The 25,899-nt window shown below is 45.5% G+C and overlaps 1 protein-coding gene across 11 annotated transcripts; it reads right to left on the reverse strand.

Moving 5' to 3' along the window:
* Window positions 1-1,774: 1,774 nt before the first annotated feature.
* Window positions 1,775-25,044, reverse strand: LOC147625276 (serine/arginine-rich splicing factor RS31A-like). 11 transcript variants are annotated; one of them, XM_086818590.1, is made up of 7 exons: window positions 24,913-25,039; window positions 24,421-24,573; window positions 3,376-3,669; window positions 3,121-3,233; window positions 2,652-2,890; window positions 2,358-2,522; window positions 1,775-2,279 (listed from the first exon to the last, which is right to left on the reverse strand). In XM_086818590.1, the coding sequence occupies exons 4-7, from the start codon at window positions 3,214-3,216 to the stop codon at window positions 2,216-2,218; spliced, it is 564 nt and encodes a 187-aa protein (XP_086674716.1). In that variant the 5' UTR covers window positions 3,217-3,233; window positions 3,376-3,669; window positions 24,421-24,573; window positions 24,913-25,039; the 3' UTR covers window positions 1,775-2,215. The 11 variants fall into 11 exon arrangements, with proteins under 11 accessions (XP_086674716.1, XP_086674714.1, XP_086674710.1 ...); XM_086818588.1 differs by having other exon boundaries at window positions 1,775-2,282; XM_086818584.1 differs by having other exon boundaries at window positions 1,775-2,282; window positions 3,127-3,669; window positions 24,913-25,044.
* Window positions 25,045-25,899: the final 855 nt, after the last annotated feature.

The following is a 25,899-nucleotide window of genomic DNA, read 5'->3' on the forward strand; positions in this document are numbered from 1 at the left end:
TAAGCTCTTCTTCACCATGGAAGGGATTCAGGCAGAAGCTGCTCATGTGTCCACGCACAATGATACTTGGATCGTGATAGAGGTGCATCTCGGCATACGACCAGCCAAAAGGATTGGTATTTCATCCTTTGGCCTACAGGCGAAAACATAAAGGCATTGGTATAATTCCATTCGTTCTTTTCTAAAGGAAAGTTCTATTAACGAAGCAGCAGCTGTCAGATGTTCTTTATGTGATCTCTAAATTACGATCCTTAGGAAATAAAAGTGATCGACTAGAAATCCCAAGTACATACTAGATTCCTATTCTCTAGTGTACCGCATGGTAACACGAAATCGGGATCCCTAGATCCTCATTCATTAGGTCCCCATTCCTTCAAAACAATCGAAGACTTACTGCAGATTTTTGGATTCCAACATCCGCCATTCTTTAGTACCGCTTGCGTATCTCTCTTAGAGATTTGCAGATGAGGACCTCCTGCGACAATAGGGATCGCTAGATCCTACGTACCAACTGCAAATCCTTAACTATCTCTAGATTGGGATCCCTTGCACGCACCTTGGATCGGGATCCTGTATTGCATTCTTGGATCCCCATCCTATGCTGTCAATTTCGTCAAATGCACGCGAGTCAAAAGTTTTTGTACTCACAACCCTTCGGTAGGTGGGTCAAGAGCTAACCACTCTAGCTACAGCAAGTGGACGAATCACTTCGCACGTTTCTCATGCTACAGGTGGTTTCCCTTCTTTGATATCTGTAAGATAAATAATACAAAGTTCAAAAGTCTTGAACGTCATCAAAAATGGAAGTTGAAAACGATAAGTAATCTTTCAAGATCACACTCACTCCGAGATCACTCCCACACGAAAGGCCTGAACTTTTGGCGTGAATCCTCCCAAATTTGTCAATCAATTCATAATTTTGGGTATATTTCAGATGCACACGATGCTCGATGACACTGCCCAGTTCTTAGGCAGAGCCATTCTCAATGCTGAACATTGGTGGTTACATGAACCAGTCCCAAGAATTGGCAGACCACTCAAAATTTGGGTTCTTGGGCTTAATTGGTCGAACTGTTAGTAGTTGCCGAGAGAGGGAGAACCTAATGCCAACCTAGATCAGACAATCACATCTTAATTTCCCCGTCACAAAGGGATCTTCACTTTGTTGGGTATAAACAGGTGTACCCTCTGCATCTCTTATACTGGCTTAACCGAGGACAACCTTTAAGACAAAAGCTTTCAACTTGACGACACCATAACATAAGAAGCAACCTTTTGCCATAATAGTGTACACAACCAGACCTGCACGTTTTTGCATGGCTTAAGACATTGTGTTGTGCTCATAATGGCCTCGCAAGATGATAAACAGTAGAGGCAAAAAAGCACACGCAAAAACTGAATAGGCCAAACAGTATAGCAAACAAAACTATCATGTGCCGATTCTTAAGCTTTGAGTTTACATCATGGCATCTCTGAACCCGACAAAAAATTTGCACAGTGACTAAAGATTTGCTTTGCCACAGCCAACCAAAAAAAACCTTCTCCAAGATTCCACACTGTTGATAAACAACACTCAGTCTAGTGCTAATATTCCACGTATACCTTATAATAGAAAATCTCTCAAACATACTTGTAAGAACTCCAAAACAACATACGAATAGTTGTGCATTCTATTCACAATTGCGATTCGCCCATGTAAAACACACTGATGGGGTGCAGAATTGTAACAAACAAGCACACAGTCAGTTGTGGTTACTTGCAAAAATGCTGCATCTTTACACAAGGAAAAAGCATTATAAAAAAAAACAGCAAGTTCCATGATCATCTTGGCTTTTCAAAGTAGATGGCACAAGGCATCCTAATGCAGCAGCGTCAATCATGCACATATAACATAAAGATTGCCATCCCCTTTACTGCAAGACAAGTTTGACAAAGAAGTCTCTCAAAGGACACAGAACAATCAACCCACAGATAGGATGAAACTTATATGCCTATTGGTTTTGACAATTGCTTTCATGAGATTTTCAACGCTTATAGATAGATCTCTAGAAATCCACATTGTGTATGAGCTAAAGATTACTATTGCACAACCATAAATGCTGTCAAGACAACATCACCAGGTCTGGAAAACACAATAGCTAGGGTGTTGAACCAAACAACCGGCGATAGGCTTCACCTGCACACTTATGGCAGTATTTGATATAGCAATATTTCCCTAGTGATGGCCTCCATATGGTCCATAATCTGGTGACCGGCTACGATACCGTCGAGGTGGCGATCTGCTACAATCCACCAAACAGTAAGCAATCAACTCAGCAGTTCTCTCACCAGGTTCGCAGGAAGAAAGAGATTAATACCTCGAATGCTGCCTGTAACCAGGGCTTCTTCCCCGCCCATGCTCCAGACTGTCTCGTCTTCCTCTTCCACGTGACCCAGGACTAGCACTGCGACGTCCACCATACTCTCTTTCCCCATCTTCACGAGCTGCATACTCCACCGTTATAACTCGGTCCAAAATCTTGCTGTCACACGAAACACGCGAGTCAATGGGATGGCCATACACATGCTACTAATCACATGCACTTACCGACTCCACAAAAAGCCAACAAGGACTTTCCTTGTATCCAATGCCAATGCAGACCATAACTTACCTCATGTTTGTGGATTCCAAGGCCTTTGTGGCCTCTTCTTGCGTCTCGTACTGGACAAAAGCAAAGTTTTTTCGGATCCTCACTTGCACAATCTTCCCGTAAGGCTCAAAGTGTCGTTCCAAGTCACGTGACCTTGTGTCCAAAGGATCAAAATTCACAACAAAAAGTGTTTTCGTAGGTCTCTGCTTTGTGATGCTTCTTCTCGCATCCTCACGGCGACGTATAGCACCATCCCCTTGCTGCAACGACAATCAAAACATTTGGTAATAAGGCGTGTCAAATATCATTTAGAAAAATACGCAACCACAACATAATGACAGTCCCCTCTTTTCCCATGAACCAGGAGTTAGACAGGCAAGATTGCCCATCCATCCCTGACAAGCGGGTAAAATGAAGCCCCGTTGATAGGAGGGGACAGTTCTGTAACCAGCCTCAGATATAAATCAGAAATTGGGAAAATATAAACAACCCTTGCCCATTCTACACGGAGATGGCGCCTTTGCCCTCCAAATTCATAATTGTCCAAGCCTCGGATAGCATCTTTTGCATCACGCTCATCGTCCATGTACACAAATGCGAAGCCTGCCGCCCAAATGCAAAGGACATTAGTGGACCAGGCAGATGGCACCAAGTTGGTCCTGCAGTCACACATCCTGAGAGAGAGATGGCTCATTTAAAAAGCATGTCCGGAGATATAATGATATGCACAGAAACCATGTCACACATTATGGCAAGCCTCTCAAGAAAATTGAAAGCATCAGCTACAACAGGATGAACTGCACGTTGACAATGGAAGAGGTCTTCAGTCAGACTGTGCCCGTTGAGCAATACAGTGGTAAATGACCCGGACCTTCCCAGCTGGGACAAATGCAATGGATGAGCTATGAGGATGATCTGACGAGGGGTTGCAAGTTGTCTGGATGATGATGCCCATTGCTTTTTTTTGTAGGATGTCATGTAAGAAATGGGATGAACAGAATCGGAGAAGCCAAAGGGCTTCCATGCATCAAGACGACGCCTGCGCCAAATCAATATTTTAAGTACCCATTTGCATTCAGCATAAAGTAAACTTGTCTCATTGGAGAAAATGTGTGAAAATACAAAAATACTCACCCTAGACAAGAACATACATAAATATGTTCCTACAATCCTGCAAAGCTATAAACAACCTCATTAATCATGCATAAAGCAACTCAAGTCATTCATCAGCATCCTCAGATTAACACTGCATCCATCCAAGGCAGGCCTACAACATCCTTGTCCATCTTCGTCACTATTGTTGTTCTCTAGCTACCAACCCACTTCAGCATACATTTTAATACAACAGAGTTGTAGTTAAACAGCCCTTTATGGAGAGCTGGTCAATAGCAGCTCAATTAAGTTCGGACCAAACTGGTGAGATGCAGATGTAGGGATGTCATAGTCAAACACAGATCTGAAGGTGTGGGTTGCTAGTAGAAATGTCACATGCGCACCTTAATCCGGCGCCACGTAGCCACGATTATCCCTTGCAGCCGCCTAAAAGGCAAAATTATAGAGACACCCCCCCACCCCCCACCCCCCTACTTTGGAGAGCTTGGTACAATGATGATTGTGGACTGCCAAAAGCAAGGACGAGGAAGACTGAACGCAGGCTGAACCAATAGCATTGTAGAAGACTCTATGAAGCCTTTTATGCAAATCCATAGATGTTGAGGATATGCACATATGCTGGCTGAAGATGCAAGGATCTTCTATTCTGCCTTGGTCTGAAGCACCGAGTGCTTGAGGCTGATTGTATGCTCCAAAAGCCCTGAGGGATCTCGAGCACACATGTTCTCTTTATCTGCTTGTTGAATACTCGTGAACGAATATGTTTTAAGAGAGGGACCAAGAGGCGCATTATATATCAATAAAGCCGGATAGTTGTCGAAGAATTCTTTGTCAAGCCAAACCGTTTCGTGAGTCCCTCGGTCTTGAAACTTCGTGAGGAACTGTCTCTGTCTTCGGCCAAAACCGTGCTTGAAGCGGTGCAAAAGGATCCACTCGGAAACCATCACTAAAGCTTTGTCAACAATGTCTGGTTCCACTTCGTCTTTAATCTCTGAAGGGATTGGATCTACATATGGTTTTAGCCAACTGACATGGAACACATCGTGCATAATCCAGCTCGGAGATAACGTCAACTTCATCGACACCTCATTGATCTTTGTCTGGATAAGAAAAGGTCTGAAGCTTCCGAACGATAACTTTGGGCATCGCTTGCCCACCTGTTTGAGCCGTTGCTTCATAATCCAAAGATAAACCCCGAGAATTTCACATCCCTTTGATCTTTATTGGCCTCTCGAGTGTAGCCTGTAGGCCTTCTGCACTTTAGCCAAACTGTCTTTGATTGATTCCAAGATCTCCTAGTAAGACTCCGTCAATCTGTTCGCTTCAGGGACTGAAGACAAGGTGATGATCAATAGCAACTCGAATGGTCCTCCAAACGCTGCTTCATAAGAAGTCTTGCAAATTGCTGAAGAAAACGAATCATTCAAAACTGCTTGAACTAAAGGCAAATATGATTCCCACTTATCTTGCTAATCATGGACATAACACTTCAGTATGTCGAAGGCCAACAGGTTGTAAATTTCTGTCTAGCCATCTGTCTGTGGGTGAAACACACTGTATATAAAAGTTCAATTTAGTACCAAAATTGTCAAACAACGCCCTCCAGAAATGATTGGTAAACTTGGCATCTCAATCTAACACTATGGTCCTAGGAATCCCACCAATCAGATACCAATGTCAAATGAACAAGTGGGAAACATCTTCGACGATCACATTGGCCCTCCATGAAATAAGCATAACAAATTTGCTAAATCTGTCAACAATAGTTAAGCACTGAGTATTACGCTTACCCGGATTGGGAGGTAGTCCAATATCTGGGCTATGTGATCGGTTCCGACGGCATTATAAGTATGTACCGGGTAAGAACAACCCCGTCGCAGACGCTCTGAGTCGCAAAGGTAATATTCAGACAGTTCAGGAGTCCACTGTGTTGGAGATACAAGGAAAAGATTTAGACAGTATGAAGACACATTATATAGATTGTCCAGAATTTGGAACTCCTTACAGTATGGCCCTTTATTCAAAATCGAGTCATTATACCATTCAGGACAGTTGGCTCTTTTACAAGGGTTGACTATGTGTCCTCAGGAAGAAACGATCGACACTCCTCCATGATGCCCATGATTCACTTGTTGGTGGTCATCGCGGGATCAACAGTACCTTGAGAAGTTAGAAAGATCATTTTATTGGTCGAAGATGCGTAGGAATGTGTACAACTATGTTTCACAATGTTCCATTTGTCAACAAGTGAAAGTACCTCATACCAAACAAGCAAGGTTGCTTTAGCCATTGCCCGTTCCTGATGGTCCGTTTCACGACATTTCGATGGATTTTGCTCGACCCCTTCTTGCATCTACTAGATCTCGGAATACTCAATGTATGACGATATTTGACGGATTTAGTAAATTTTGTATGCTTATACCATGCAAGCAGACGGCCACAACAAAAGATATAGCCCGGCTTTTTCTCCGCCATTGGTATCCAGTTTGTGGTTTGCCACGAACCGTTACTTCAGATCGGGACCCAAAAGTTTATATCTCACTTCTGGCGAGCTCTATCCGACAACTTTGATACCGAATTGCAATTGTCCAATGCATTCCATTCCTAGACCGATGGCCAAACCGAGATTTACAATCAATTGGCTTTCGATGTGCTTAAAGCGTACTACCATGTTCAGCAATCGAAGTGGGAGCTTCATCTCACTCATCCAATGTTGGCAGAACTCCATACAAGGCAGCCTTTGGTCAAAGATTTTCATCCCTTCTCACAAGGATGATCTCTCCTTCCTTGGAAGCCAACAAGACGAGAGAAACTTTTCAGCCATCATTGAGTTTGTCAAAGAGCGTCTTTCCAAAGCTCAAGAGGCTTACACCAAACACACAAACAAGTCACAGAGAGACGTCAATTTCAAAGAAGGTTAATGGGTATATTTAAGGATCATGAAGCAAAGACTCAAGCAAGTGGGCAAGAGCTGTCCAAAGTTGTCATTCAAAAATTTTGGTCCTTTTTCCATCATCAAGAAGATAAGCGATGTCGCCATGCAACTCAGATTGCCAAACCATTCGACGATGCACAATGTCTTCCACGTCTCTTGGTTAAAGCCTTATATTGGACCTTCATTGCAAAATGTTTCAGAAGAGCAACAACCAAAAATGGTTGATGAAGCAAAGGTGATAGAGCCTGAGCAGATCCTTCTATATCACTGGACGCATGGTTTTGGACGACGTCTTCACCAATTTTATGCAAAGTTCAAAGATCGAGAGACCCATGAAGCCGTTTGGCTAGATGAAGAATTCTCCCTCTAGTCGTTTGGCTAGATGACATATCCACAGTTATTGGGGGACTATCTCGAAGCTATGAACCTGCTGCCAAGCTAAGCAGGAGGGAATGTCATGTGTACCCATGCACTGTGGTACACAGTGACAAACTGGCTCATGCAAGAATCGTGTACAAAAGTAGTACCTTTTAGGATATATTTGTCGTATGCTGTGAGCCCCAGTCCAAGACATGTCAAGCATGAGCTACGTAGGTTAGTCTCCCAACCTTAGAGATCAGTCCTCTCCCAGGTCAGTGTCAGGTCAGTCCTCTTAACCCATTGTGGAGAATTCAACAAGTGTTCATCATTTAGATGCATGTAGATGTCAACCATAGCAATAGATGCATGATTAAGCATGTAGGTTCATTGCATGTAGAAGGGGCCAGCCCCAAGGCAGTCCCCCACGGTGGGCTAGCCCTGCAAGGGGATAGTCAACCCCCTAGCCACATACTTAGGTCGATCGACAGCCTTTGGAGGCTAATGCACAATCAGCCAGGTCATTGTGGGCCTACACAACAGTCGGCCAAGTGCCAGACTACTATCGGCCAGTTCAGATGGCAATTGGCCAGTTGATGCAGCAGCCCGACTATTTTATCTCAGCCGACTAAGCATTTTATGCTAGTCATGGCATTTTCTGCAGGCCGAGATGCTGTAGAGGCAGCCGACTTGCATCATGTGGCCATATAAAAGGTTCATGACATGTTCATTCCAAAAATCATCAGATGAAAATCAGAGATCATCAACAAAAGTCAAGCATGTATGCCTAGGCTCTTGCCTATGCATACCTATAGCCATTCTTGTGCTTTCAGCCCAAGGCAAAGAAGCTCAGTCTCTTCAGGAGTATTCAGCACACCTACCCTCAGTCTTTTACGATAGCTTCACAATCGCCTAAAGCTTATGCATAGTTCTGCCCAACGTTTGGTCGCTTTGTCCTTGCATTTCGTGGTCAGTTAGTCAGTTTGTCCGCTTAGTCTTGTGGACACAGTTTGTTGGGGTAAAGGCATTATGCCCACCCTTATAGTGTGTACAAGCCCATAAGTTATAGTACATAGTACACTTAGTACTTTTAATGTACTAAGTGCACTATGTGTACTAGTGCAATATACATGTGTGATAGGGGAGTCACACACTCAATGCTATTGAGTTGACTTATCCCCACAACTCTCTCTCTCTCCCTTGTTCTCTCTGTGTATGTCTCCCACATGAATCTCTAACCCTAATTCTCTCTCCCATTCAACTGGTATCAGAGCATAGGTTGCTGTCTTGATCCTCTTCCTTCTCCCTAGAGCCGTCAATTTTTGCTGCCCTGCACTGGAGGTGTGTGAAGCGAAGGCTACAGAGGTGAAACCTGCTGTTGGCTAACTTTGGGTGTTGCAGGTGTCAGCTGACAGGCAGCGCAGCAAAGCGCTGCACAGCAGGTCGTCTAGGGGTTGACGGGTAGAGCTACGCGTAGCAACGCTCACACAGACAGCACACGCCTGCTTGCCCAACGCGTTGTTGTGCGCTAAGGCTTCCAAAGCGGACTGCGGACAGTTGAACGCTGGGCGTCCATACTCAGGCGAGCGAGGAGTAGCTGTGCCGCAGCGCCATCAGGTTCTCCAGGTTCGCCACCGACATCACGCTTTGTCCTTTTTCAGGTTCTTGTGTGCTGGGCGCAAACTGTGCGCCTAGTGGCCATCGCTACTACCCGCCACCACTAGGCGAAGGCGGCGGCACAAACGCTGCACGTGGGGCGAATACGTAAAAGCATCCAGCATTGTTTTTTAGTCGGGCGCCGTGCGAAGGAGGGTGCGAGGCGTTTACCAGCACCGTCTCGTCCTTCGCCTGCCCAAACAGGGCCCCGTCTGCGACCAGCCCTCCACGACCAGCCCAAGCCCGACTACAAAAGCAGCAGCAGCATCATTCAACAGGCAAGCGTGAGGAGTCCTTCATCAGCACGTCAGATTTCTGGAACAGCATCAACAGAACTTCAGCTTGCAAATCTCAGAGAAATTCAAAAATTAAGAGGTATTTGCCTTCAATTTTGGGAATTTCTTATCAATTCAATCAATTGAGCAAGTACAGGTGCCGAATTGCTCAATTTCTGAGCAAAATTGGCAAAATTGGGTGACATTGGTCACAATCAGGATCAATTTGCAGGAAATTGGATGTCAAAATTTGGGGCTTTTGATGTATTTGTGCAATTAAGCATTCATACATGCTGTATGATGTGAGAAATCGCACATTCGAGCAAAATTGCAACAAATTGCAGTGCAAATCAAGGGGCTTTTGTGCCGATTAAGTTGATTTGCATGTAGGCACTCGCAGTTGATGCTTTGGGCAACGTGTTGATGCCTAACAAGCACTCAATGTGCCTATAAATCAAGGGGCTTTCATGTATTGGATGTATATGTGGCCAGGGGAAAGCACCGTGAAGACTCTGGATGCCTTCATGTGCGTCAATGTACCATGTATGATCAGCAATTGATCTTAAATCAAGGGGCTTTTCAAGATTTTATGCTTGTTAAGCTTGGCAAAGCAGCAGGCAAGACTTTTATGCCTTGAATCCTCAGAAATCAGCTTGCAGTCAAGGGGCTTTTGCCCAATTTCTGTTCGGGACTATTGTATGCAGTGTTCGGGACTGTAAAAGTCTGATTTTCACTCATTTGGACAGCCAAGAGAGCATTTATTGCTACTGTACCTGCTGGTACAGATTTGGCACAGCTTTGTGCAAGTTTTGGCATGGCTGTACACTGATTTGAGTGAGGAAAAGGTTCAATTTCAGCTGCTGTACTTGTCGGTACAGGTTTGGTACATCATTGGTGAGCACTTAGTACTGCTGTACAATACTTTGGAAGGGCAACAGAGCACATTTAAGGTGCTGTCCTAAATCTGCAGCAACCAGATTTTGGTGATTTCATCACATAAAGTGGGAGTAGAGTTGCATTTGTGCTTCCGCAGTGGGAGATAAAGCTTGGGAGAACAATTGTGAGCACTTTGTGTGCTTTTGGTGCAGTGTTTGCACACTTGCAAGGAGTCAGGCATTGACAGGTTGCATATTGCTATGGCAACCACAGGTGAGAGCTCTTCATTGCTTCACATCAAGAAGCTTGAAGGCTCACATAACTATGATATTTGGCAAACCCAGTGCTATAATGTGTTGCTCCAGAAGAAGCAGCACAAGCCTATCAAAGAAAGGGGTGTAAAGCCCGCTTCTCTTACTGCTGAAGAGTGGGAAGATATGGATGAGCTGGCAAGATCTACTATCATGTTGTCTGTGTCAGACTCTTTACTTTTCAGCATTCGTGAAGAGAAGACAGCTTGGGGAATGTGGCAGAGATTGCAGGACTTGTATGCCCAGCAAAGTGCCTCAAGCAAAGTGTATTGGTTGAAGAAACTCATAGGTCTTCAGATGAAGGAAGGGGCGTCTATGGCAGCCCATCTAAATGAGTTTAATGGTATTGTCAGCCAAGTTATAAATCAAAAGTTGGCAATGGACGATGAGTTCAAAGCCACTTTTCTCTTATGCACTTTGTCAGAGAGTTGGGACACATTCAAAACAGCCACTAGCAATTCACTAGCAATTCAGGACAGCCACTAGCAATTCGAATGCTATGTTGTCATATGCAGATGTTGAGGGTGCTCTTCTTCAAGAAGAGATGAACAGGAAAAACAACTCTGTTGGAAAGTCCAATGCAATGAATGCACGTGGGAGATCCCAGCAAAGGGGTAAAAGCCAAGAACGGGGAAGGAGCAAGTCCCGCTCCAAAAAGGACTTGGAATGCCATTATTGTGGCAAGAAGGGACACATCAAAAAGCAATGCTACAAATGGAAAAATGATCAAAAGGAAAAGGGAAAAGGCAAAGACAAAGAAGGTCCTATTTACGTCTTCACTTGATGCCCATTCACTTCTTATAGATGGTCATGGTATGCACTCATGGATCATTGATTCAGGTGCCTCCTTTCATGTCACAGGTTGCAGAGACTTGTTTGTCAGGTATACTGCTGGCAATGAAGGAGTAGTTTATTTGGGTGATAACCATGCATGCAAGATTCTTGGCAGAGGTGATGTGAGGCTTGTGTTTTCAGATGGCTCACAGCTTATGCTCCATGATGTCAGGCATGTGCCTGAGATCAAGAAGAACCTGCTTTCTACTGGACAGCTTGATGATGCTGATTATGTTACCACATTTGGTCGTGGAAAGTGGAAGATTAGTAAGGGCTCACTGGTTGTTGCCAGAGGCTCTAAGGTGGACACTCTTTACTTCATGCATGCAGGTGTTTGTCACCATGCTAATGTAAATGCAACCGAGCTGCCGGAAATCTCTATGTGGCATAGCCGGTTGGGACACATGAGTGTCAAGGGAATGGAGCAATTGTCTCGTTTGGGTTACTTGCCTTCTCTAAAGTTTTCAAGTTTTCAGTTTTGTGAGCATTGTATATATGGCAGGCAACTGCAGTGCCCCTACAAGAAAGCTCTTGGACAGAAAGATGCTCAGTTAGAGCTTGTGCATACAGATGTATGTGAGATGCCTCAGCTTTCTTTGGGAGGGGCAAAATACTTTGTGTCTTTTATTGATGATGCCACACGCAAGGTGTGGGTCTATCCTCTTCGTTTGAAGAGTGATACATTCTCAGTGTTTGAGAAGTTTGTTGCTCTTGTTGAGAATCAAACTGGCAAAACATTGAAGGCTTTGCGTTCCGACAATGGTGGAGAGTATATGTCCAAACAGTTTAAGGACTTTTCTGATGCTAAAGGCATCAAGAGGAAGCTCTCTACTCCTTATGATCCTCCACAAAACGGGACAGCAGAGAGGATGAACAGGACCATTCAGGAGAAGGTCCGTTCTATGTTGTCACATGCTGCATTACCTCATGGTTTTTGGGCTGAAGCTGTTATGACAGCCGTTCACCTTATAAACAGGTCACCTAACACGAGGCTTGGTGGGAAAGTGCCAGAGGAAGTATGGACAGGGAAGCCTCCGTCATACAAGCACTTGAGAGTGTTTGGTTGCGTTGCGTACGTGCACATACGCAGGGAAATGCGCACCAAACTTGATCCTAAGTCTCACAAATGCATATTCCTAGGATATGGTGACAGAGGTGAAATGGGGTATAGACTTTGGGATCCCGTGAATAGAAAGATTATACGCAGCAATGATGTCATTTTTGATGAAACATGCATGTATAAGGAGCCTGCAAGGCAACAGGAGCCTAGCAGAGTCATCTTTGATGATGATGGACATCATGGACAACAACCAAGGGCTGTAAATCAGCCATTACAGCAGCAAAACCAACCCTTAAATGGTGCTGAAAATGGTCCAAATGGACAGCCAGAGATGGTAGAAGATATCCCTATGGATATACCACAGTTAGAGGAGATACCGGGCATGATTTTTCAGCCTTATGGCATGGAACAGGAGCCACCAATGGGTGATATGCAGGCTGGACAGCAACCTGCAAATGATGGTCATTGGGTACGGAGGTCCACAAGACCCTCCAGAGCCCCTGACAGGTTTGTTCTAGGGGTTGACTACTTGATGCTTACTGACTGTGGGGAGCCCTCTTGTTATAAGGAGGCTTTACAGAGGGCAAACAAGGCTCTTTGGAAGCGTGCCATGAAGTCAGAGATGGATTCTCTGCACAAAAATGGTACATGGAAGTTGGTGCATTTGCTTGCAGGCAAGAAGGTTTTGCCATGCAAGTGGGTTTACAGGCTCAAAGTTGCACCTGATGCAAAGCCAAGATACAAAGCTAGGTTAGTGGCTAAGGGCTTCAAGCAAGAATATGGTGTGGACTTTGAGGAGATCTTCTCTCCAATGGTCAAAATGACCACACTTAGAGCTATGTTAGCTTTGGTTGCACATGATGATCTGGACTTGATTCAGATGGATGTGAAGACTGCTTTTCTTCACGGTGATCTCCATGAGGAGATATATATGCAACAGCCAGAGGGTTATGCAGTAAGTGGAAAGGAGAAGCTTGTATGCAAGCTGAAAAAGAGTCTTTATGGGCTCAAACAAGCACCAAGAGAATGGTATCATAAATTTGATACATTCATGAAATCCCAAGATTTCAGGAGAAGTGACATAGATCACTGCTTATACACCAAGAAAGCTTTGGATGGCAGTCTATTGATCCTCATCTTGTATGTTGATGATATGTTGATTGCCGGAAAATCTCGTAAAGAGATGGATGCCTTGAAGAAGAGGCTGCATCAAACCTTTGATATGAAGGATTTGGGTGATGCAAATCACATTTTGGGTATGCGGATACTTCGGGACAAAAATCAGCATGTGTTGTATTTGTCTCAGAAGGAATACATTGGCAAAGTTTTGCAGAGGTTCAATATGGACGGGGGGAAGAAGACTAGTACTCCTTTGCCTCCATATGTGAAACTCAGTGCTATTGACAGCCCACAATCAGATAGTGGCAGGGCTGATATGGCCAAGATTCCGTATGCTTCAGCTTGTGGCAGTCTCATGTATGCCATGGTTGCTACTAGGCCGGACATTGCATTTGCAGTGGGAGTGGTTTCTAGATACACGGCCAACCTTGGCAAGAAGCATTGGGAAGCAGTGAAAGGTGTCATGAGATACCTGAAGGGCACACAGGATATGTGCATATGTTTTGGCAAACAGGATGCATTAGTGCATGGTTACACGGATTCGGATTATGCCGGTCATCCAGATAACCGGAAGTCTACTACCGGTTATGTGTTTACATTCACAGGAGGTGCTGTGTCATGGATATCCAGGATGCAGAAGTGCACAGCCTTATCTACTACAGAGGCCGAGTATATTGCAGCCACAGAGGCTTGCAAGGAGGCATTATGGGTATCTCGGTTAGTGGTTGATTTGGGATATACAAGGGATATTCCATTGTTGAATTGTGACAGTCAGAGTGCCATCCAGTTGGCAAAGAACCCTGTCTTTCATGCAAAGACGAAGCATGTGGATGTGAAGTATCACTTCATCAGAGAGGTGATAGAGAACAAGCAAATTCAGCTTGTTAAGATTCATACGAATGACAACCCGGTTGATCTGTTGACAAAGAGTTTGCCTCCGGAGCGGTTTGCTCATTGCAGACACTTGATGGGCATTGGATGAGGCCAGTTTCAACCTTGATATGGACTTGTATATTATTATGTACATGCTGATTTTTTCTTTTCCTTCATTTAAGGGCACTTTGCCTTTAAGCCTATAAGTTATAGTACATAGTACACTTAGTACTTTTAATATAGGCACTATGTGTACTAGTGCAATATACATGTGTGATAGGGGAGTCACACACTCAATGCTATTGAGTTGACTTATCCCCACAACTCTCTCTCTCTCTCCATTGTTCTCTCTGTGTATGTCTCCCACATGAATCTCTAACCCTAATTCTCTCTCCCATTCACAGTTCAGCTTGTATACAGTTCTCCATAAGAAGAAATAAAGCAAATACTCCTGCTTGTGGGGGGGGGGGGGGCATCAAGGGTAATTCGGGACCTCGTTTGGTGTCGTCTCTACTACATCTCTTTCAAATTCATGTATGTTGTAGGACTGCTAAAGACTCACTAAGCTCACGCTTAAAGAATGGCTTCGTTGTTTCACACGGTCCTAGCTCGTCGCATGCTACAAATGGTGTATTTGCCTTATTAGAATGATGCAAATCTGAAAACAATAATCTGGTTCTTGACCTTTCACCTTCACCTTGGCTGAGAGCTTTCCCCTTGGCTGTCTTGGCCCTTGAAAAACAGCAACCCTTTGTGGATGCTTAGATGCTTGACTGAATTTTATGCCTAGCTATTTATAAGCCCTTCTAATGCTGGTCGGTCTGCTCTAGCAGCAGTCGGCCTGTTTTTAGTTCTCCCACGACCTGATTACTGGCCTTTTTACTAGCTGCCTGTTCACACTGCTGCTGGCCACAATCTGTCCGCCTTGCACTGCTGTGGCCAGGCCTGCACATGGCTGTGCAGCCTCTAGGGCTGACCGACTAGCTGTGCAGCCCCTTTCAAGGGCTGGCCGACTGGGCCACAGCTCCCTTCCCTGGCTGCCATGCTGCCCAAACCTCCTAAGGCTCGCCAACAAGGCCTATGGGCCTCTTGGGCCCTTGGGGTGGCCTACGGCCTAACCCATGCCCAATCAAGGGATACAACACCCCTTTTTGGGGTGGCCCAAAGGGCTGCCCCCTCTTCTACATGCAACTACATGCTTCCTACATAGAACCCCTGACATCATTCCAAAGGGAGACTCACAGTACGGACTGGCCCTGCTTCATGTGCGGGACTTGCACACCTGACCAAGACCATGTACAGGACTTGTACACCAGACCTTGGACGCTTACTCGTGCCGGACTGGGGCTCACATGGGACCAGTTTCCATTCCACGTCCTACACCTCCTATACAGATATGCCCATGTGGCATCCAAGTGCGGAATGCGTGTGACATCGTCGGTGCAAATATGATCTACCGGCCTCTTTTCCAGCCCACAACTAAGGAAAAAATAGCATTAAATATTATGCTCTTCACACATATGGGGTCGGGGCTGCTACCCGACTGTTGTACGCCTGGCCGACTAATGCTATATGCTGTAAAGGCTGTAAATATCCTCCGAGTGCTGGCCGACTGCATTATTAGGGGGTGTATGGTATGCGAATAGACTATACACACATTGCACATGCTACTAATAATGGTTTCTAATGAAATTAATGCTAAGGCTGACATCTACATGCACTATATGATGAATTCTCCAAGTGGGTAAGAGGACTAACACATGTAGACTCTCTAAGGCTTGGGAGACTGACCTACGTAGCTCGTGCCTAACATATTCTGGACAGGGGCTCACAATGGGGCCACGGCATATAACAAATAATCCTAAAAATGGTATTAACGCTGTATAATGTTACATGAAATGCTAAGCCAATGTGTACATAGCACCATAATGTGACAACACGTGCTGTTCTCGCAATGCAACTGGCCGTCATGTGGATCATGCTCGATTCTTTTTGTGCAAAAGAAAGATAAGACTGCACGTCTCTGTGAATAAATAATTGACAGATTCAGTAAGTTTTGCATGCGTATACCATGCAAACAAACGGCCAAAGCAAAAGACATAGCCCGGCTCTTTCTCTAACATTGGTATCCAGTACGTGGTTTGCCACAGACCATTACTTTAGTTCGGTATTCAAAGTTTACATCACTTTTGGCGAGCTCTGTTCGACAACTTTGGTACCAAATTGCAATTCTCCAGTGCATTCCATCCTCAGACCGATGGGAAAACAGAGATTTACAACCAGTTGGCTTTCTGTCATGTGCACAGTGTGTATCTATTGTGTGCTACACGCACACAAGACTAGCTTCGAGGTTTGGGGAAGCTTGGAGCTAGGCAGGCTGATTGGCGAGCTGAGTTAGGGATAGACTTACGGGCGGGCACCCAAGTATGGACGGGTGGGCGTCCAAGTGTGGACGCCCGATGACCGACCAAGAGCCTATAAAAGGGTGGCCAAGGTTAGTCATTAGTCATATAGAGTCTCGCGTGATTTGTGAGAGCTCTATGGTCTGGAGCCTGGATCTAGTGCAGACGTGCACCTGCTTCATGCAGCCGAGGCCGGCAGCAGTCTCGAGGCCCGCGAGGGTGGCTTCGTGGCGGTATGGGACGTCACGAGGTAGAGATTGGTCGGTACGTCCATCTAGTTAGCTCAGCTCATGGCTCGGTGGGGACAGCCAAGTCTGTGGGCTTGCCCACGGGCTGTCGTGGTTGGGAGGTGAGTCAGGCCTGCATCCCCTTCTTGTTTGTTTGGTTTGTTTGCAGGTTTCGAGTCTCATACCAAGAACGTTCTACGAGGAGATCCTTTGGGGTTTTGCTTTTTCATCGAAGAAACCCATGATGATGGAGATGGTGGTCTAGCAAGGTTGTTTTGCTTAGCAAGAAGAAGGTTGGATGCGTTTTTGCAGTCGCATGAACAGTTGAGAGAGAAAACAAAAAAAGCATGGCGGCTTTTGTTGGTGAGAGAGAGAGAGAGAGAGAGAGAGAGAGAAAGAGAGAGAAGTTCGCTGGCTGTTGTATGCGCAGTCAGATGTTGGCCGGGTGCAGTTTGGTGCTGCCGACTGTTGTGGGCGCATGCGTATAGGCGAGCATCACCACTGTATAGGTGACAGCGCCAGCCAGGCAACGCCAACGCACATGTGCAGTCGTCATGGGCTACGCAGGCCGGCAGACGGGCCAAGTACGTGTGCAGGCACGGGCGAGCACCCAAGTATGGACGGGCGGGCGCCCAAGTGTGGACGCTCGATGACCGGCCAAGAGTGTAACACGCGGAAGCTCTGGGTAGTCTTCTTTCAGCCCTAAACACTCTTGGAAAACCTTCTGATGCAAAAACGCACCATCTGATGCAAAAACGCAGGTAGAGAGAGAGTAGAGAGAGAGAGAGTGAAGTGCTGGAAATTCAGTATATACTATGGTACAAAAAGGTACATATCTTTGCAGCCCTTGGCTGCCTTCATAAAAAGGTGGCTAACCCTAAAATCTGTCCCCTATGGAACCTCTAGTGATCCAATCCCCTAGTGGGAGAGAATGCTTACAATGATGAGCACCTATGCTTTTTATAGGGGTCTTGGACATATTTTATGCTGGCCGACTGCTGGTCGGCCAGTTATAAATGCATACAATTGTTTTAATTGCTGCCGACTGGTCCTGGTGCATGCGCTTCTCAACTACCTTGTCTTCTGGTACAACCGACCACTCCAATGTGCAGCCGACAGCCCTGTGTGCAACCAGCAACACCCTTTCCTGCAGCCGACAACCATCTGGTCTTCAGTTTGCTCTCCATGCCTGTCTCCAGTCTTCACTGCCCAAGGTGATCTGTGCTCTATCATCCTGATTCTACTCTTTATCTGGCTGCCTCTTCTGGTTCTAGCCCTGAGAATGTCCATGGCATCTGTGATGCACATGACATCCCCCTCTGCTAAACTTGATGACGGGAATCCAACCTGCTCTTGGATGACTGTCATCATCCCAATCCTATCCCGAAGTCCCTCTGTCATCTTCCATCCTTGGCAAACCTTTTTCTCTGAAAATCCGGTCTGTTCTCCAATCCACTCTGTCTCTGATGAAGATCTATGCATTTGGTCTTCCTCTAGTCCACAATCCATTCCTGCCCTGGCTCTGAACACCATCTTGGTCTTCGTTCCTTGAACTGAGTCTGGCACTCTCACATCACCCTTGGAGGATCAACCTCCCTTGGGACCGTTCCCTTAGAACCTATCTGGCTCACGGAACTGCCATCCCCATCTGGCACTGTGGACCACCAACAAACTTCCTGGGAGTTCTTCCCGATCTGTGCTCCTCGCCTTGGGCTTCGAATCCGTGTACTTTCCTGTACCTTGGACCTGTACACCATCATCTGGGACTGAATCAGTGTTTAGCTTTGCTGAGCCTGATGCTCTGATACCAATGTAACACGCGGAAGCTCTGGGTAGTCTTCTTTCAGCCCTAAACACTCTTGGAAAACCTTCTGATGCAAAAACGCACCATCTGATGCAAAAACGCAGGTAGAGAGAGAGTAGAGAGAGAGAGTGAGAAGTGCTGGAAATTCAGTATATACTATGGTACAAAAAGGTACATATCTTTGCAGCCCTTGGCTGCCTTCATAAAAAGGTGGCTAACCCTAAAATCTGTCCCCTATGGGACCTCTAGTGATCCAATCCCCTAGTGGGAGAGAATGCTTACAATGATGAGCACCTATGCTTTTTATAGGGGTCTTGGACATATTTTATGCTGGCCGACTGCTGGTCGGCCAGTCATAAATGCATACAATTGTTTTAATTGCTGCCGACTGGTCCTGGTGCATGCGCTTCTCAACTACCTTGTCTTCTGGTACAGCCGACCACTCCAATGTGCAGCCGACAGCCCTGTGTGCAGCCAGCAACAACCTTTCCTGCAGCCGACAACCATCTGGTCTTCAGTTTGCTCTCCATGCCTGTCTCCAGTCTTCACTGCCCAAGGTGATCTGTGCTCTATCATCCTGATTCTACTCTTTATCTGGCTGCCTCTTCTGGTTCTAGCCCTGAGAATGTCCATGGCATCTGTGATGCACATGACAAAGAGCCTATAAAAGGGTGGCCAAGGTTAGTCATTAGTCATATAGAGTCTTGCGTGATTTGTGAGAGCTCTCCCAGACGTGCACTTGCTTCATGCAGCCGAGGCCGGCAACAGTCTCGAGGCCCGCGAGGATAGCTTCATGGCGATATGGGACGTCACGAGGTAGAGATTAGTCGGTACGTCCATCTAGTTAGCTCAGCTCATGGCTCGCTGGGGACAACCAAGTCTGTGGGCTTGCCTACGGCCGTCGTGGTTGGGAGGTGAGTCAGGCTTGCATCCCCTTCTTGTTTGTTTGGTTTGTTCGCAGGTTTCGAGTCTCGTACCAGGAACGTTCTACGAGGAGATCCTTTGGGGTTTTCACACTTTCGATGTGCTTAAAGCGTCTGCCATGATCAGCAGTCGAAGTGGGAGCTTCATCTCCCGTTGGTACAAGCGATTCTCAATGACACTCATCAAGTGTCGGCAGAACTCCTTATGAGGCAGCCTTCGGTCGAAGATTTTCACCCCTTCTCACTCAGATGATATCTCCTTCCTTGAAAGCCAACAAGACATCGGAAACGTTTTCAGCCATCATTGAGTCAATCAAAGAGCACCTTCCCAAAGCTCAGGAGGCCTATACCAAACAAGCAAACAAGTCGAGGACAGACGTTAACTTCAAAGAGAGCAATTGGATATACTTAAGGATCATGAAGCAAAGACTCAAGAAAGTGGGCAAGCGCTGTATCATTCCTAAGTTTTGGTCCTTTTTCCATCATCAAGAAGGTAAGTGATGTTGCCATGCAACTCAAATTGCCAAACAATTGGACGATGCACAACGTCTTCCATGTCTCTTGGTTAAAGCCTTATATCGGTTTCATTACAAAATGTTTCAAAAGAGCAGTGGCTAGAAATGGTAGATGAAGCAGAAGTGATAGAGCCCAAGCGGATCCTTCTACATCATTGGAAGCACGGTTCCAGACGACAACTTCGCCAATTTTATATTAAGTTCAAAGATCGAGGGACCCATGGAGCCATTTGCTAGATAAAGAATTCTTCCTGAGTATCCACAGTTATTGGCGGACTACCTCAAAGCCATGAACCTGCCACCAAGCTAAGCAAGAGCCTAGAGGGAATGTCACGTGCACCCATATGGGCATTGTGGTACATGGTGACACATTGGCTCATCAACAGTGCAAGAAAACATGTACAGAAGTAGTACCTTGATAGGATATTTCGTCGTATGCCGTGACCCCTTTGTGAGCTCCAGTCCGAGACATGTCCTTAACCCACTTTGGATAATTCGGCAAGTAGTCCTCGTGTAGATGTCAGCCTTAGGTTAGAATGCATTAGAGCATGTTAGTTGCAAGGGCCAGCCCTAAGGCCAACCCCAAGGCCAACCCATGGAGGGGACAGCCTTGCTACGTGTGTCAAATATTCTCAACCATCAACGTCCTGGAGGAATCGCCCATGCTTTCCGGTAGGGGAAAGTTTTTTCGGGTTCGGTTTTTGAAGAACAAGGGGATTAGTCGCTACGTGTGTCAAATATTCTCAACCATCAGCTAGGCCCAGTCGGCAGCCCTTGAAGAGGCCTAGGCAACAATCGGCAACCATCTTTTGTGGCCAGGGCAGCAGTTAGCCAGGTGTGATGCAATCGGCCAGCAGCCAGGAAAGCCCACGACCATGTTCAGCATTTAATACTATGTTACCCAGTTATGGCAGGATTAAAACAGGTCGATAGCTTTTGTCCCAGCTAACCAACACCCATTGGTCATATACAAAGGTAAGCCATCCATAGACCATAAATCATTAGATTAAGAGTCAAGTTCTAAATCATCAATCAAGCATGTGCGCTTAGGCAACCTGCCTTTGCATACTTTCAGCATTCCTTTGTGCTCTCAAGCCCAAGGCATCCGAAGCTCAGTCTATTCCCGGAGTTCTCAGCACACCAACCCTCAGTCTCTCGAGCCGGTGTATTCTCTTCGAAGATAGCCTCATAGTTCGCTTGCAACTTATGCTTAGTTCTGCCCAGCATTTGGTCACTTTGTCCTTGCGTTTGGCGGTCAGTCAATCAGTTTGTCCGCTCAGTCTTGTGGACACAGTTCAACTTGTATTCAATTCTCCAAAAGAAATCAAGCAAATACTGCAGGCGCCCCCGCACGGGGGGGGGGGGGGGGGGGGGGGGGGGGGGGGGGGGGGGGGGGGGCTTCAATGGGTAATTTGGGACCCCATCTAGTGTCGTCTCGACTACATCTTTCAGTTCATGTATGTTGTTTAAAGGATTGCTAAAGACTCTTTAGCATTCCTTTGTGCTCTCAAGCCCAAGTCATCCGAAGCTCGGTCTATTCCCATAGTTCTCAGCACACCAACCCTCAGTCTCGAGCCGGTGTATTCTCTTCAAAGATAGCCTCATAGTTCGCTTGCAACCTATGCCCAGTTCTGCCCAGCGTTTGGTCACTTTGTCCTTGCATTTGGCAGTCAGTCAATCAGTTTGTCCGCTCAGTCTTGTGGACACAGTTCAACTTGTATTCAATTCTCCAAAAGAAATCAAGCAAATACTCCTGCTTGCAAGCACCCGGAAGGGGGGGGGGGCGCCCTTCAATGGGTAACTTGGGACCCCATCTAGTGTTGTCTCAACTACATCTTTCAATTCATGTATGCTATTTAAAGGATTGCTAAAGACTCACTAAACTCAGGTATAAAGAAGGCCTCGTTGTTTCACACAGTCCTGACGTATGCTACATTCCATGACTGAGCATCTCACCAAAGTCAAGGACTTCAGAGAGCAATTACTGAATATTGATGAGGTTATACTAGACAGGCAATTGGACTCAACCACTTTGAACTCTTTGCCTCTTTCCAATCTTAATTTCCGTACCTTTTTCAATCTCTAGATGAGAGGAGGTGCCAATCCCATCAACTTTGATGAGTTAGTGGAATTGCTTTCCAAGAAGAGCATACAAGAGCTATCTATTCCATAGATGTGGGAAACTCCATGAAACGCCCTCCACAAGCGTTTCGGTGCTTCGGCATACATAGCTGCAACCGAAATGCGTTTCGCTTTCAAAACATTTTGGGATAACCGAAACGGCAGGGAAACACCTGGGGAAACGTTTTGGTCAACACCGAAATGAAAAGTATGGGGAAATGTTTCGATCACATCAAGCTAAAATAACATGGCTTTAGGCTTTCCCTACATCCATTTTGTATAGCTTTCAGCTCAAAATAGAGATAACAGCAATATGGTGGATTGAAATTCCAAAGACTCACTCTCATGCATACCCCCTTTCCTTTGTGATGTGGTGTTATGTTTCCCTCCCTACCCGATCGTTGTTGGCCAAGTTCTTCGACAGCAAAACAACAAAAATCCCAAAAAATAGCTGGTCAATGCTTAAAAAGGCTCCTAGTCCTAGCTAAAATATGAGAGTTAAGCATGTCCACATCTGTGCATGTGACATGGAAACAAAAACAGATTTTTGCCAGATGTAGGGACAGTTTCATGAGCCTATAAATAGCACGGGGCAGTTCAATCATTAGTCATCTAATCCGTGATAGGTGGGACATGTCATAGGCATAGGAGATTCCTTTTCGGGGCCATGTTGGCTATGATCTATGTACATCTTGATACATATATGCAAAAAACACTGTTTCAACAACATCTCTCTCTCTTCTCTCTGTTCATCTTTGCATTTTTGCACAATTCTTAATACAGGCAGTTCTTCTGCATATTACGTTGGTATTAGAGCCTAGTGGAAGTCCTAGAGGTGAAGATTTGGAAAACGCACAATGCAAAGGTGGCTATTTTTGGTCCTTACAGGAAAAAACAGCCAAGTGGTTCTTCAACATTAGGTAGCCTGGTGGAGCCAAAAGAAGGGCAACCATGGGGTATAGAGCCCCTAGGTGGGTATCATGGGGTATGAAACCCTTGCTCAGCTCGGTAGCTATGGCACAAGGATGAAGGGAGGAACAAGGGGTTGTAGGCTTCCAAGAAGGGATGTAACTCTCAACCCAAGAAAGGTACAAAGCTTCAACCCACAGAGAGGATGAGAAGAATAGGTGCACGCAAAACAGAGCGTTAGAGATTGGAGCAATCTAAGGTTGCAGCAGAATATTTTCAAGACAAGATCCAAGTGGTCAAGAGTGCCTCAAGTTTTGGAAGTAGGATGCCAGGGATGGAGTCCACATGGAGTAAAGGGATGATGTCATTCATCCAAGATTAGCTGGATTAGCTTAGTAGGAGGGGATGTCACATTCACAGATGTGGACATAAAAAGCCAAAGCCTCGACTCAAGATATTACTTTTGAGGCATGGCGACTGAGATGGATGTTGAAAAGCCACGGGAATCGGCAGTTGCATATTTGATTAACAAGGGTGATGTGGTTAAGGATGTCGAGGGCAATTTGTCTTTTTAAAAATTTGCTCCATTTGGTTGCCCATGGGGATGCATGTGATGTAACTAAGGAGAAGAGGACAGTGAGAGAAAATGCAGCATGGCGCACACATATAAGATGGAGCCCAGAACAACCACGCAAATGGCTTTCTCTGGTCAGGCTGGCTGACCATTGCCAGTCCTGCTTCTATTTTGGCATCCACACCTGCACCCTCAGGCAGCATCACCTTCAAAACCCTCTTCAGTCTTAGGAACAAGCAGAGGAGCAGCAGTAGGCAAGCAACCCCAGATATGTCAGCTTTTTTGTTTTGAAGCTTCACATTCCCCCAACTCCCACACACCTAGAATGGTTCATGGTGGTTGCACCATTTGAAGCATGGAACAGAAGACATACAGTTTCCTGCACTTGTCATCTCTCTTCTAGCATTTGAAGATATTTAATGTGACGGAAAAATAAACACCAAAGCATGTACTAGATACCTGTGTTTACATGTAAAGTTGCTGCCCAAAGGAGGAGTTCAAGTTATCATCAATCCACCGTCATGAGTTTAGAAGTTTATAAAATGCTTTGTGGTAGAACTCCACTAGGGGGTATCGCGGATTAGAAAAGGGCAACACATACGTTTTAACCCACACCTAATCCCGTATACTCAAAGGGGAGAAACTGAAGGCTCAAAACCTAGGCTAAAACCTTGTGTTCTTAAAATGCCATTTGTCTGTGTCTAAATTATTATCTTTTAGCTAGAACCTCAAACCTTCAAGATGTTGTATAAGCCTAAGGCCTTAGATAAAAGCCTTGCCATGACTTCTCACTGTGATCATTTTTACCTTGTTCTTTGGAAAAATGCCATTAAACTTTTTCCCAATAGAGGATATCAGTGCTTACACATGATGATGTCAGAATCAAGTGGCACAAAACATGCTTACCAGATTTCATGTCCACTCTGTCGACCTTGCCGTATTTGACAAACAAACGTTCGATTTCCGACGACCGGGCATCATATTCGAAATTGCCACAGAAGATAGGTCTCAAGTTAGCCAGCTTGAAAGTGGAGAAAGGAAGGCTGGGGCCTCCCTGATCTGCAAAAAGAAAAGCAATGGTGTGAGGGGGAAAAACATACACATCAGATCAGCATGTGACTGTTCATAAACCCTAGAATCCTCTTTCTTATCAGAAAGCCTAAGATCCTCTTTCCGTGGGGAAGGACGCTAAAATCCACTGTTTGCATATGGGAACCCTCAACTGTGCCACACATATAAGCATTGGACGGTAGCAGTTGGTCTCGATTTGTCATAAACCCTAGAACGCTCTGTATGCATACTAAGAAACCTTAAACTCTTCCTTCTATAGAAAACCACTGTAATAAAGGCTCATTGACGATACTGGCGCGCGCAACACCCCACATACACAGAGCTCACCTGTGCTGCAAACTGTCGCTGCTTCTCTTTGGCTTCCACGCTCTTGCTTAACATACACTCGTGAACCTATGTCAAACTGCACACTAATGTTGGATCAAATAATTATTACTAGGGTGAGGAACCCAACTCATTGTGTATACATATTCAGTCTAGTAATGAATAGTAGATATATATTTAAGTCTAGTAGACATATTCATTAATTAGTGTGGGCACTAATTAAAGAATAATCTAAGGTTCAAACCTAAGGTTTGAACCTTAGCCTCCACCTCTCTCTCTCTCTCTTGTCCCAACCCAGCGTCTATCTCTTGCGTCAGCCTCAGAGACGATGCACAACGCCCATCCTCTCTCTCGCTCCTTAGCCTAACAGACTTGCCCTCCCCTCGTGCAGACCTAACCTCTCCCATGCCTCGAACAGCTTCCCCCAACCCCCCTTCCACGTGTTTGCTTCGCGCCAACTTGCCTCAGTCGAGCGTGCTACCAGCCGAGCCTCACACCGATAGAAGACCCGACGAGATAGACAGCCCATGAAACGCAAAGAGAGAGAGAGAGAGAGAGAGAGAGAGAGAGAGAGAGAGTAGATATGTCGAGAAAACCGAAGGAGATAAGAGAAACATATCACCAAAAAAAAATCTGCCACTGCCCATGAAAAAAAATACACGCCCTCCCCCGCCCACGTGTTTCCACAAGAAAAATCAATACCTTCTTGCCTCATTTAATCTTTCCACTAAGGTCCCTCCACTTTAATCTTTCCATATCTCTTTCCACTTCCAAACTATTTAACTAATACGCAAACAAAATTTGGCACCCATATTCGGCCCCTTTGGGCGCCTTAATTAATGAGAGGAATTTGTTATTTTTCCCCTAAGATTTATGAGGTTTCCATCCTTAATATTGAAGTTTACCCCTAAATGTAGAAAAGTTTAGCGAGCATCAAGTAGCAAATTTATAAGCGAGTGTGGTGAGCATACAACTCCTCTCTCTCTCTCT

Source organism: Cibotium barometz, chromosome 24, assembly GCF_041138505.1.
Source record: "Cibotium barometz isolate CiBa-2024 chromosome 24, ASM4113850v1, whole genome shotgun sequence".
NCBI lineage: Eukaryota > Viridiplantae > Streptophyta > Polypodiopsida > Cyatheales > Cibotiaceae > Cibotium > Cibotium barometz.

Excerpts from the sequence above, each read along its gene's own strand:
- LOC147625276 (XM_086818582.1), bottom strand. The coding sequence starts at position 3,324 with ATGAGCCATCTCTCTCTCAGGATGTGTGACTGCAGGACCAACTTGGTG. Across the intron at positions 2,891-3,120 it reads TCCGTGTAGAATGGGCAAGG|CAAGGGGATGGTGCTATACG; the intron begins GTTGTTTATATT and ends TTGTCGTTGCAG. Across the intron at positions 2,283-2,357 it reads GGTTACAGGCAGCATTCGAG|CAGATCGCCACCTCGACGGT; the intron begins GTATTAATCTCT and ends GGTGGATTGTAG.